At 49.0% G+C, this 13,141-nt stretch overlaps 1 protein-coding gene across 2 annotated transcripts in view; it reads right to left on the bottom strand.

The window, feature by feature from the left end:
* Nucleotides 1-13,141, bottom strand: part of LOC119903735 (interferon-induced protein 44-like) — a 153,519-nt gene that overhangs the window by 122,827 nt on the left and 17,551 nt on the right. For both annotated transcript variants that reach the window (XM_038719954.1, XM_038719953.1), the window contains 6 exons: nucleotides 12,528-12,609; nucleotides 12,293-12,400; nucleotides 11,971-12,207; nucleotides 11,591-11,828; nucleotides 492-690; nucleotides 132-284 (listed from right to left, as the gene is read on the bottom strand). In XM_038719954.1, coding sequence (XP_038575882.1) covers nucleotides 132-284; nucleotides 492-690; nucleotides 11,591-11,828; nucleotides 11,971-12,207; nucleotides 12,293-12,400; nucleotides 12,528-12,609 — 1,017 coding nt within the window. The remainder of the gene's footprint in view (nucleotides 1-131; nucleotides 285-491; nucleotides 691-11,590; nucleotides 11,829-11,970; nucleotides 12,208-12,292; nucleotides 12,401-12,527; nucleotides 12,610-13,141) is intronic.

The following is a 13,141-nucleotide window of genomic DNA, read 5'->3' as shown; positions in this document are numbered from 1 at the left end:
CTGAAAGATTCAGTATCAGCATTTTACAATGTGTCGTATATTTATTAACGTTTCCTCATTGTGTTCACAGGAAACAGCGTCATGTTTCCTTCACTGTGTTTTTATAAAGTGTATTAATGTGACAGCTGTACCCTGTATCCCTCCTTCATGTGTCCTTTCATGGCCAGTATGATGTCTTCAGGATGAACACCACAGCCAGTCGCGTTCTCCAGACCCATGATGTCATTGAAGACGAAAGGATAATATGTCTTTGGTTTTCCTGTTCTGATCTGATGAGTTTGATACTGTAACAGAGAAAAACCTTGTTTTAGTGCCAGTGAATCATCTGCAGACGTCAGATTCAAATTCAGTAACTCGAGGTTAAAAATCACTAAAGTGGAGGGAACAAAATAAGAATATTTAATGCAATAGTATTGCGTATTATATACTGCTATGTTTGTACATTTTATCAGCACACAATATTTTCATTGGGCAGATTTTTGTTTTCGTACTCTTCTGGTGTGACTTCTGTCAGAGGTGGTAGCACTGGCCTCAGCATCAATACATATTCTGCCTCGTAGGACGCTGCTGACAGAGCTGATGAAGCTGGACCTTCCAGCTCCGACGGGCCCGTACAGGAGAATCCGGAGATGGTTGATGTTGTCGTTTTGAGGCTTGTAGTCCTTCACATACTGGAGAGTATCTTTGTCTCTGTGTAAAGAGATTAAACTGGACTTTAACAGATATATTTTATTGGTCTCAACATCAGTAAACCTCACACATACACAGTTCCCTCCAAAAGTATTGGAGCGGTGAGGCCTCTTCCTTTGTTTCTGTTGTTCACTGAAGACATTTGGGTTTAAGATCAAAAGATGAGACAAGAGTTCAGAATTTCAGCTTTTATTTCCTGCTATTCACATCTAGATGTTAAACAGCTATTAGACCACAGCATTCTGAGGTGAGCTAAAGTAAAGGAACAAATAATCTTAAAGTTAATAACATTTAATATTTGGTGGCAGAACCCTCTCTTGCAATAACTGCCTCAACCCTGTCCTCTGTCTCTACTTGTCCTCTGCGTCTCCACCTGCCCTCTGAATCTCTATCTGTCCTCTGCATCTCTACCTGTCCTCTGAGTCTCTACTTGTCCTCTGCGTCTCCACCTGCCCTCTGAGTCTCTACCTGTCCTCTGTCTCTACTTGTCCTCTGCGTCTCCACCTGTCCTCTGAGTCTCTATCTGTCCTCTGCATCTCTACCTGTCCTCTGTCTCTACTTGTCCTCTGCGTCTCCACCTGCCCTCTGAATCTCTATCTGTCCTCTGCATCTCTACCTGTCCTCTGTCTCTACTTGTCCTCTGCGTCTCCACCTGCCCTCTGCGTCTCTACCTGTCCTCTGTCTCTACTTGTCCTCTGCGTCTCCACCTGCCCTCTGAATCTCTATCTGTCCTCTGCATCTCTACCTGTCCTCTGCATCTCTACCTGTCCTCTGAGTCTCTACCTGTCCTCTGTCTCTACTTGTCCTCTGCGTCTCCACCTGCCCTCTGCGTCTCTACCTGTCCTCTGTCTCTACTTGTCCTCTGCGTCTCTACCTGTCCTCTGTCACACTGGAGCAGAGTCTCTCCTCTTGTGGTAGCCAGCTCTGTCTCTACTTGTCCTCTGCGTCTCTACCTGTCCTCTGTCTCTACTTGTCCTCTGCGTCTCTACCTGTCCTCTGAATCTCTATCTGTCCTCTGCATCTCTACCTGTCCTCTGTCACACTGGAGCAGAGTCTCTCCTCATTTGGTAGCCAGCTGTGTCTCTACCTGTCCTCTGAGTCTCTACCTGTCCCCTGAGTCTCTACCTGTCCTCTGTCACACTGGAGCAGAGTCTCTCCTCATTTGGTAGCCAGCTCTGTCTCTACTTGTCCTCTGAGTCTCCACCTGCCCTCTGAATCTCTATCTGTCCTCTGCATCTCCACCTGTCCTCTGTCACACTGGAGCAGAGTCTCTCCTCTTGTGGTAGCCAGCTCTGTCTCTACTTGTCCTCTGAGTCTCCACCTGCCCTCTGAATCTCTATCTGTCCTCTGCATCTCTACCTGTCCTCTGTCTCCACCTGCCCTCTGCGTCTCTACCTGTCCTCTGTCTCTACTTGTCCTCTGAGTCTCTACCTGTCCTTTGCGTCTCTACCTGTCCTCTGAATCTCTATCTGTCCTCTGCATCTCTACCTGTCCTCTGTCACACTGGAGCAGAGTCTCTCCTCTTGTGGTAGCCAGCTCTGTCTCTACCTGTCCTCTGAGTCTCTACCTGTCCTCTGAGTCTCTACCTGTCCTCTGTCACACTGGAGCAGAGTCTCTCCTCATTTGGTAGCCAGCTCTGTCTCTACTTGTCCTCTGAGTCTCCACCTGCCCTCTGAATCTCTATCTGTCCTCTGCATCTCTACCTGTCCTCTGTCTCCACCTGCCCTCTGCGTCTCTACCTGTCCTCTGTCTCTACTTGTCCTCTGAGTCTCTACCTGTCCTCTGCGTCTCTACCTGTCCTCTGAGTCTCTACCTGTCCCCTGAGTCTCTACCTGTCCTCTGTCACACTGGAGCAGAGTCTCTCCTCATTTGGTAGCCAGCTCTGTCTCTACTTGTCCTCTGAGTCTCTACCTGTCCTCTGTCTCTACTTGTCCTCTGCGTCTCCACCTGTCCTCTGAATCTCTATCTGTCCTCTGCGTCTCCACCTGCCCTCTGAATCTCTATCTGCCCTCTGAATCTCTATCTGTCCTCTGCGTCTCTACCTGTCCTCTGCGTCTCTACCTGTCCTCTGAATCTCTATCTGTCCTCTGCATCTCTACCTGTCCTCTGTCACACTGGAGCAGAGTCTCTCCTCATTTGGTAGCCAGCTCTGTCTCTACCTGTCCTCTGAGTCTCTACCTGTCCTCTGTCTCTACTTGTCCTCTGAGTCTCCACCTGCCCTCTGAATCTCTATCTGTCCTCTGCATCTCTACCTGTCCTCTGTCTCCACCTGCCCTCTGCGTCTCTACCTGTCCTCTGTCTCTACTTGTCCTCTGAGTCTCTACCTGTCCTTTGCGTCCCTACCTGTCCTCTGAATCTCTATCTGTCCTCTGCATCTCTACCTGTCCTCTGTCACACTGGAGCAGAGTCTCTCCTCTTGTGGTAGCCAGCTCTGTCTCTACTTGTCCTCTGAGTCTCTACCTGTCCTCTGTCTCTACTTGTCCTCTGCGTCTCCACCTGTCCTCTGAATCTCTATCTGTCCTCTGCGTCTCCACCTGCCCTCTGAATCTCTATCTGCCCTCTGAATCTCTATCTGTCCTCTGCGTCTCTACCTGTCCTCTGAGTCTCTACCTGTCCTCTGAATCTCTATCTGTCCTCTGCATCTCCACCTGTCCTCTGTCACACTGGAGCAGAGTCTCTCCTCATTTGGTAGCCAGCTCTGTCTCTACCTGTCCTCTGAGTCTCTACCCGTCCTCTGTCTCTACTTGTCCTCTGCGTCTCCACCTGCCCTCTGAATCTCTATCTGCCCTCTGAATCTCTATCTGTCCTCTGCGTCTCTACCTGTCCTCCGAGTCTCTACCTGCCCTCTGAATCTCTATCTGTCCTCTGCGTCTCTACCTGTCCTCTGAGTCTCTACCTGTCCTCTGAGTCTCTACCTGTCCTCTGTCACACTGGAGCAGAGTCTCTCCTCTTGTGGTAGCCAGCTCTGTCTCTACTTGTCCTCTGAGTCTCCACCTGCCCTCTGAATCTCTATCTGTCCTCTGCATCTCTACCTGTCCTCTGTCTCCACCTGCCCTCTGCGTCTCTACCTGTCCTCTGTCTCTACTTGTCCTCTGAGTCTCCACCTGCCCTCTGAATCTCTATCTGTCCTCTGCATCTCTACCTGTCCTCTGTCTCCACCTGCCCTCTGCGTCTCTACCTGTCCTCTGTCTCTACTTGTCCTCTGCGTCTCCACCTGCCCTCTGAATCTCTATCTGTCCTCTGAATCTCTACCTGTCCTCTGAGTCTCTACCTGTCCTCTGTCACACTGGAGCAGAGTCTCTCCTCTTGTGGTAGCCAGCTCTGTCTCTACCTGTCCTTTGCGTCTCTACCTGTCCTCTGAATCCCTATCTGTCCTCTGCATCTCCACCTGTCCTCTGTCACACCGGAGCAGAGTCTCTCCTCATTTGGTAGCCAGCTCTGTCTCTACCTGTCCTCTGCGTCTCTACCTGTCCTCTGAATCTCTATCTGCCCTCTGAATCTCTATCTGTCCTCTGCGTCTCTACTTGTCCTCTGAGTCTCTACCTGTCCTTTGCGTCTCTACCTGTCCCCTGAGTCTCTACCTGCCCTCTGCGTCTCTACCTGTCCTCTGAGTCACACTGGGAGTAGAGTCTCTCCTCATTTGGTAGCCAGCTCTGTCTCTACTTGTCCTCTGAGTCTCTACCTGTCCTTTGCGTCTCTACCTGTCCTCTGAGTCTCTACCTGTCCCCTGAGTCTCCACCTGCCCTCTGCGTCTCTACCTGTCCTCTGAGTCTCTACCTGTCCTTTGCGTCTCTACCTGTCCTCTGAGTCACACTGGGAGTAGAGTCTCTCCTCTTGTGGTAGCCAGCTCTGTCTCTACCTGTCCTCTGAGTCTCTACCTGTCCTCTGAGTCTCTACCTGTCCTCTGAGTCACACTGGAGCAGAGTCTCTCCTCATTTGGTAGCCAGCTCTGTCTCTACTTGTCCTCTGAGTCTCCACCTGCCCTCTGAATCTCTATCTGTCCTCTGCATCTCTACCTGTCCTCTGTCACACTGGAGCAGAGTCTCTCCTCTTGTGGTAGCCAGCTCTGTCTCTACTTGTCCTCTGAGTCTCTACCTGTCCTCTGTCTCTACTTGTCCTCTGCGTCTCCACCTGTCCTCTGAATCTCTATCTGTCCTCTGCGTCTCCACCTGCCCTCTGAATCTCTATCTGCCCTCTGAATCTCTATCTGTCCTCTGCGTCTCTACCTGTCCTCTGAGTCTCTACCTGTCCTCTGAATCTCTATCTGTCCTCTGCATCTCCACCTGTCCTCTGTCACACTGGAGCAGAGTCTCTCCTCATTTGGTAGCCAGCTCTGTCTCTACCTGTCCTCTGAGTCTCTACCCGTCCTCTGTCTCTACTTGTCCTCTGCGTCTCCACCTGCCCTCTGAATCTCTATCTGCCCTCTGAATCTCTATCTGTCCTCTGCGTCTCTACCTGTCCTCCGAGTCTCTACCTGCCCTCTGAATCTCTATCTGTCCTCTGCGTCTCTACCTGTCCTCTGAGTCTCTACCTGTCCTCTGAGTCTCTACCTGTCCTCTGTCACACTGGAGCAGAGTCTCTCCTCTTGTGGTAGCCAGCTCTGTCTCTACTTGTCCTCTGAGTCTCCACCTGCCCTCTGAATCTCTATCTGTCCTCTGCATCTCTACCTGTCCTCTGTCTCCACCTGCCCTCTGCGTCTCTACCTGTCCTCTGTCTCTACTTGTCCTCTGAGTCTCCACCTGCCCTCTGAATCTCTATCTGTCCTCTGCATCTCTACCTGTCCTCTGTCTCCACCTGCCCTCTGCGTCTCTACCTGTCCTCTGTCTCTACTTGTCCTCTGCGTCTCCACCTGCCCTCTGAATCTCTATCTGTCCTCTGAATCTCTACCTGTCCTCTGAGTCTCTACCTGTCCTCTGTCACACTGGAGCAGAGTCTCTCCTCTTGTGGTAGCCAGCTCTGTCTCTACCTGTCCTTTGCGTCTCTACCTGTCCTCTGAATCCCTATCTGTCCTCTGCATCTCCACCTGTCCTCTGTCACACCGGAGCAGAGTCTCTCCTCATTTGGTAGCCAGCTCTGTCTCTACCTGTCCTCTGCGTCTCTACCTGTCCTCTGAATCTCTATCTGCCCTCTGAATCTCTATCTGTCCTCTGCGTCTCTACTTGTCCTCTGAGTCTCTACCTGTCCTTTGCGTCTCTACCTGTCCCCTGAGTCTCTACCTGCCCTCTGCGTCTCTACCTGTCCTCTGAGTCACACTGGGAGTAGAGTCTCTCCTCATTTGGTAGCCAGCTCTGTCTCTACTTGTCCTCTGAGTCTCTACCTGTCCTTTGCGTCTCTACCTGTCCTCTGAGTCTCTACCTGTCCCCTGAGTCTCCACCTGCCCTCTGCGTCTCTACCTGTCCTCTGAGTCTCTACCTGTCCTTTGCGTCTCTACCTGTCCTCTGAGTCACACTGGGAGTAGAGTCTCTCCTCTTGTGGTAGCCAGCTCTGTCTCTACCTGTCCTCTGAGTCTCTACCTGTCCTCTGAGTCTCTACCTGTCCTCTGAGTCACACTGGAGCAGAGTCTCTCCTCATTTGGTAGCCAGCTCTGTCTCTACTTGTCCTCTGAGTCTCCACCTGCCCTCTGAATCTCTATCTGTCCTCTGCATCTCTACCTGTCCTCTGTCTCCACCTGCCCTCTGCGTCTCTACCTGTCCTCTGTCTCTACTTGTCCTCTGAGTCTCTACCTGTCCTTTGCGTCTCTACCTGTCCTCTGAATCTCTACCTGTCCTCTGCATCTCTACCTGTCCTCTGTCACACTGGAGCAGAGTCTCTCCTCTTGTGGTAGCCAGCTCTGTCTCTACTTGTCCTCTGAGTCTCTACCTGTCCTCTGTCTCTACTTGTCCTCTGCGTCTCCACCTGTCCTCTGAATCTCTATCTGTCCTCTGCGTCTCCACCTGCCCTCTGAATCTCTATCTGCCCTCTGAATCTCTATCTGTCCTCTGCGTCTCTACCTGTCCTCTGAGTCTCTACCTGTCCTCTGAATCTCTATCTGTCCTCTGCATCTCCACCTGTCCTCTGTCACACTGGAGCAGAGTCTCTCCTCATTTGGTAGCCAGCTCTGTCTCTACCTGTCCTCTGAGTCTCTACCTGTCCTCTGTCTCTACTTGTCCTCTGCGTCTCCACCTGCCCTCTGAATCTCTATCTGCCCTCTGAATCTCTATCTGTCCTCTGCGTCTCTACCTGTCCTCTGAGTCTCTACCTGCCCTCTGAATCTCTATCTGTCCTCTGCGTCTCTACCTGTCCTCTGAGTCTCTACCTGTCCTCTGAGTCTCTACCTGTCCTCTGTCACACTGGAGCAGAGTCTCTCCTCTTGTGGTAGCCAGCTCTGTCTCTACTTGTCCTCTGAGTCTCCACCTGCCCTCTGAATCTCTATCTGTCCTCTGCATCTCTACCTGTCCTCTGTCTCCACCTGTCCTCTGCGTCTCTACCTGTCCTCTGTCTCTACTTGTCCTCTGAGTCTCCACCTGCCCTCTGAATCTCTATCTGTCCTCTGCATCTCTACCTGTCCTCTGAGTCTCTACCTGTCCTCTGCGTCTCTACCTGCCCTCTGAATCTCTATCTGTCCTCTGAGTCTCTACCTGTCCTCTGTCACACTGGAGCAGAGTCTCTCCTCTTGTGGTAGCCAGCTCTGTCTCTACCTGTCCTTTGCGTCTCTACCTGTCCTCTGAATCCCTATCTGTCCTCTGCATCTCCACCTGTCCTCTGTCACACCGGAGCAGAGTCTCTCCTCATTTGGTAGCCAGCTCTGTCTCTACCTGTCCTCTGCGTCTCTACCTGTCCTCTGAATCTCTATCTGTCCTCTGAGTCTCTACCTGTCCTCTGCGTCTCTACCTGTCCTCTGCGTCTCTACCTGTCCTCTGAATCTCTATCTGTCCTCTGCATCTCTACCTGTCCTCTGTCACACTGGAGCAGAGTCTCTCCTCATTTGGTAGCCAGCTCTGTCTCTACCTGTCCTCTGAATCTCTATCTGTCCTCTGCATCTCTACCTGTCCTCTGTCACACTGGAGCAGAGTCTCTCCTCATTTGGTAGCCAGCTCTGTCTCTACTTGTCCTCTGAGTCTCTACCTGTCCTTTGCGTCTCTACCTGTCCTCTGAGTCTCTACCTGTCCCCTGCGTCTCCACCTGCCCTCTGCGTCTCTACCTGTCCTCTGAGTCACACTGGGAGCAGAGTCTCTCCTCATTTGGTAGCCAGCTCTGTCTCTACTTGTCCTCTGAGTCTCTACCTGTCCTTTGCGTCTCTACCTGTCCTCTGAGTCTCTCCCTGTCCCCTGCGTCTCCACCTGCCCTCTGCGTCTCTACCTGTCCTCTGAGTCACACTGGGAGCAGAGTCTCTCCTCTTGTGGTGGCCAGATCTGTCTCTACTTGTCCTCTGAGTCTCTACCTGTCCCCTGCGTCTCCACCTGTCCTCTGCGTCTCTACCTGTCCTCTGAGTCACACTGGGAGCAGAGTCTCTCCTCTTGTGGTGGCCAGATCTGTCTCTACCTGTCTGCTGTCTCTATCTCTCCCCTGAGTCTCTACCTGTCCTCTGCGTCTCTACTTGTCCTGTGTGTTCACTCAGTCTGTATGTTGTCTACATTTTATTGTACTCAGGTAATTTGTCAGTGTGAATTGTCTTTTTAGGGTCAGATAACACTGTGATTTACTTTGTGTTTTGGTCGTTTCTTTCCAGTATTCAATATATTTTTCTTTCTGCTTGCTGATAATTTGGTTTGGTCTGCTTCAGTTGGCGTTGCTGTCCTGAGGCTGTTGGGGACTTGTTACTGCAGAGAGCCTCGGGACCAGCTGGCTGAGGGGACTCTTCTCTGGTTTCAGCTCCTGGTATGTTAAGGCTTTGTGATGTGATTAACTGATTTTAAGTGATTTGTGCCTCAGATCTTATGTAATTTATAAGTAGTTTGGCGATGGAGAGAGAGGGATGAAGACAGGGAGGAGCTCAGTGCATCATGGGAAATCCCCCGGCAGTCTAGGCCTATAGCAGCATAACTAAGGGATGGTTCAGGACTCACCTGAGCCAGCCCTAACTATAAGCTTTATCAAAGAGGAAAGTCTTAAGCCTACTCTTAAATGTGGAGATGGTGTCTGCCTCCTGAACCCAGAAGAGGTTTAATTACAGCTACTTTAAAGTACTGTGGTACATAGCCTGTTGATAAAGATAGATTGATCATATCTAGTATAGAAGTGCTGACTAAGGGTAAAACATCTTTAAGCATCTTTAAGCAGCCTAGTCGGGATGGGGTCTAAGAGGCAGGTTGATGGTTTAGATGAAGAAATTATTGAAGTTAGTTGGTATCCAACAAAGGTTAAAATCAAGGGCAGCTGGACTTGGTTGAAGATACTGGAAGACGTTTCGTCCCTCATCCAAAGGACTTCTTCAGTTCTGACTGACTGGCAGGGAAACTCAGCTATTTAACCTCAGTGGGGTCGTTGGCCCGGGTCATCGATACCGCTGGTTCGTTAGTGTTCCTTGTTGCTGTGACGACAGTCGTTACAGTCGTTAAGACTACCTGTGGCCGAGACTGAACGACCATCGTTGGTATCTTCACCTGAGGCCAATAGGTTACGTTTGTTGAGTTTCCTGGGAAGTGATGAAAGGACAGCATTGTAAGTGGGGGATAAGTGGTGGCGTAGACCCCCTCCCCTGTTCAATGACGGCTTCTCCACCCTGGTGTAGATGCTTCCTTGAGACCTCTTTCAAACCATCCATCTTCTCTGTCTAAAATGTGCACCTGGTGGTCCTCAAACGAGTGTCCTCTGTCCTTCAGATGTAAGTAGACTGCAGAGTCTTGACCTGAGGAGTTGGCCCTTCTGTGTTGAGCCATGCGTTTGTGTGTGACTGCGCTGTACACATTGAAGAGGACACAGAAAACCCCCACACACAGACCAATACCTACTGTTCGATTCCCACCACCCACTGGAGCACAAGCTAGGGGTCATGAGAACACTGCACCACAGAGCGGAAAACATACCAACAAGCGCCCAAGCCAGAGAGAAGGAACAGAACCACCTGAAGGGGGCACTTACAGCCTGTGGAGACCCTAAATGGACCCAAGATCCAAGAAGAACAAAACTACAGGGGAGGAAAAGAAGGTCAAACGCAACAACATTGTGATTCCATACGTGTCTGGAGTATCAGAGAAACTCAGGAGGATTTTCAACAAACATAACATCCCTGTGTTTTTTAAACCCAAGAACACACTAAGACAGATGCTGGTCCACCCCAAAGACCGCACACCCAAACACAAGAAAAGCAATCTAGTGTATGCGGTCCAATGCAGTGAGGAATGCACAGACCTGTATATTGGGGAGACTAAACAACCACGACACAAACGCATGGCTCAACACAGAAGGGCCAACTCCTCAGGTCAAGACTCTGCAGTCTACTTACATCTGAAGGACAGAGGACACTCGTTTGAGGACCACCAGGTGCACATTTTAGACAGAGAAGATGGATGGTTTGAAAGAGGTGTCAAGGAAGCATCTACACCAGGGTGGAGAAGCCGTCATTGAACAGGGGAGGGGGTCTACGCCACCACTTATCCCCCACTTACAATGCTGTCCTTTCATCACTTCCCAGGAAACTCAACAAACGTAACCTATTGGCCTCAGGTGAAGATACCAACGATGGTCGTTCAGTCTTGGCCTCAGGTGAAGATACCAACGATGGTCGTTCAGTCTTGGCCTCAGGTGAAGATACCAACGATGGTCGTTCAGTCTCGGCCTCAGGTGAAGATACCAACGATGGTCGTTCAGTCTTGGCCTCAGGTGAAGATACCAACGATGGTCGTTCAGTCTTGGCCTCAGGTGAAGATACCAACGATGGTCGTTCAGTCTTGGCCACAGGTAGTCTTAACGACCGTAACGACTGTCGTCACAGCAACAAGGAACACTAACGAACCAGCGGTATCGATGACCCGGGCCAACGACCCCACTGAGGTTAAATAGCTGAGTTTCCCTGCCAGTCAGTCAGAACTGAAGAAGTCCTTTGGATGAGGGACGAAACGTCTTCCAGTATCTTCAACCAAGTCCAGTTGCCCTTGATTTTAACCTTTGTTGGATAACTTTGACCTGGATGACTGAGAATCTTCATAGACAAGTTAGTTGGTAAAGATTGAGGGAAGCAAAACAGTCTAAACATGTATCTGGTTCTACAGCTGTTTCTAAGGTTCCTGAGTTAAGAGATAAGTTGGTGCCAGTTGAGGGCAGGTCTTGATGAATTTTGTCTCTAATAGTTAGAATTTTATCATTAAAGAAGCTCATGAAGTCGTAACTACTGAGAGCTATGGGAATACTTGGCTCAATAGAGCTGTGACTCTCTGTCAGCCTGGCTACAGTGCTGAAAAGAAACCTGGGGTTGTTCCTACACTGACCAAAATTATAAACACCACCCTTTTTGTTTTTACCCCCATTCATCATGAGCTGAACTCAAAGATCTAAGACGTTCTCTATGTACACAAAAGGCCTGTTTTTCTCCAATATTGTTCACAAATCTGTCAAAATCTGTGTCAGTGAGCACTTCTCCTTTGCTGAGATAATCCATCCACCTCACAGGTGTGACATATCAAGATGCTGATCAGACAGCATGGGGATTGAACAGGTGTGCCTTAGGCTGGCCACAATAAAAAGCCTTAGGCTGGCCACAATAAAAGGTCACTCCACACATGACAACGTGACTGACCGTTACAAAATGCTGAACCTCCTTCATACAGTTCAGACGGTTTAGGGTTCAGACTTCTGTAACTACAATAGATTCCATCTGTGATCACTGTTCATAAAACTGACTCTGTGTAGTTTTCTTATGCAATAAATCATTCATAAGATAAAATAAGAGACTTGACAGGTGAAAATAAGTGTACGCTGTTACTTGATGCTCCACCAGGACCAGGATCCAGCTCTACTGTGTTTCTTCAACTCTTCTTGTATCTGTCGGACTGCCTCATGGTTTCTTGAACACATCAGTAATCCCTTTACAGTCACGTGGAAGAGAACGTGAACATCCAACACGACGTTCTGATAGTGTTCAGACCATCTTCTGTCAACAGGAGAATAGTCGTCATGTACGGTGTGATGCATCAGCACTAGAACAACAGGTAGGTTAAAACCTGATGACACACAAAAGAGAAGAACAAGACAAAGGTAAGAAAAGAAGAAGAACACGCAGGAGAACGTTACCCTACTTAAAACACAAGAGAAGAACGAGACGAGGTTTAGAACTTAAGCTGCAAGTTAAAAACAAGTCTTTACCTGGAACATCTCTCATGGCTGCCTCCACATCTGATCCAACATGAGACGTGATTGGACAGAAGACGATGATGACGTCACATCCCATCAGGTCTGTAGTCTCCATCGTTAGGTTTGTACCTGTCTTCAGTTGATCCAGTATGGTCTGATCAGCACCAAAGGTTTTTCCAGTAGTGATCGGGAAGACTTTCACTGTGACTGGAAACCACCAACTTGATGATGAAGATGAAATGTTCTTTGCTGAAAGATGAACACGTTAACTTTTATACATTTACAAAACCTACTAACCTGAAGTTATTAAAAATATGAATGTATATATGATAACCTTGGTCAAATTTCTTCCGTGGAGCTTTTATATATTTAAAGATCTGTAAAAGATCCTTTGGGTCAGTGGGTTTTTTGTTGATGCAGTCCTTCACCAAACGTTCAGCGTCTACAGAGAGAACAGACAGATAAAGACGTCTTCTTATAACTAGCGGTCCAGACCACTATTTATAAGAATATATTAATCAAACTAATGAAATTAGATCAAATCATTAATTATAAATAATTGTACAAACGATTAAAATGTTCTTCTGGCAGCTCTTTTCTCAGTTCCTTTAGGATTCCCAGCAGCTCCTTTTGGTACCCAGGCTTCTGCTTCTGAAACACAAAACGTACAGAAGTAAAGCTTTAAGTAAACACAGAAAGTACAGGAAGTAAATTAAGCAGGTTTTATTTTATTTAAAGGGGTATTCATTATGGAGTTTCCAGCGGCCACTAGCGGTGCGGTTCTAAGATTGCTACCAGGCGTGCGCTCGTACACGTGCTCGTTTGAACTCACGAGCGAGCAGAATCAGAAACACAACCGCTTTCATACAGAAATCCTGCAATAAACACACCAGCATGCAGGCTGTGGCTTTTCACTCAGACATGTTCAGGCTCTGTTACTTCAACGTTCCCGACTCAGAGGCAGATCAACACCGGCTCGCGCAGCGAAACACCGGCATATTGGCTCAACACTTCAGTCTTACAAAACGCAGAGTGACAGCAGCTATGTGTGACCTCTCTGAGTCTTCTATGTGATATAATCTCTTGGAGCCCGTCAGGTATGCGGTATTCTTTATTTTTGAAAGATTGAGAACAATACAATAGCCAGATTTACATTACCTCATGGTCACAGTTGCAGTCTGTG

This window comes from Micropterus salmoides, unplaced genomic scaffold, assembly GCF_014851395.1.
Source record: "Micropterus salmoides isolate LMB-PRFRI ecotype aquatic unplaced genomic scaffold, ASM1485139v1 Ms_hic_scaffold_15, whole genome shotgun sequence".
Lineage (NCBI taxonomy): Eukaryota > Metazoa > Chordata > Actinopteri > Centrarchiformes > Centrarchidae > Micropterus > Micropterus salmoides.
The sequence above is the reverse complement of the archived record's forward strand: the minus strand, read 5'-3'. Positions and strand labels throughout refer to the sequence as shown.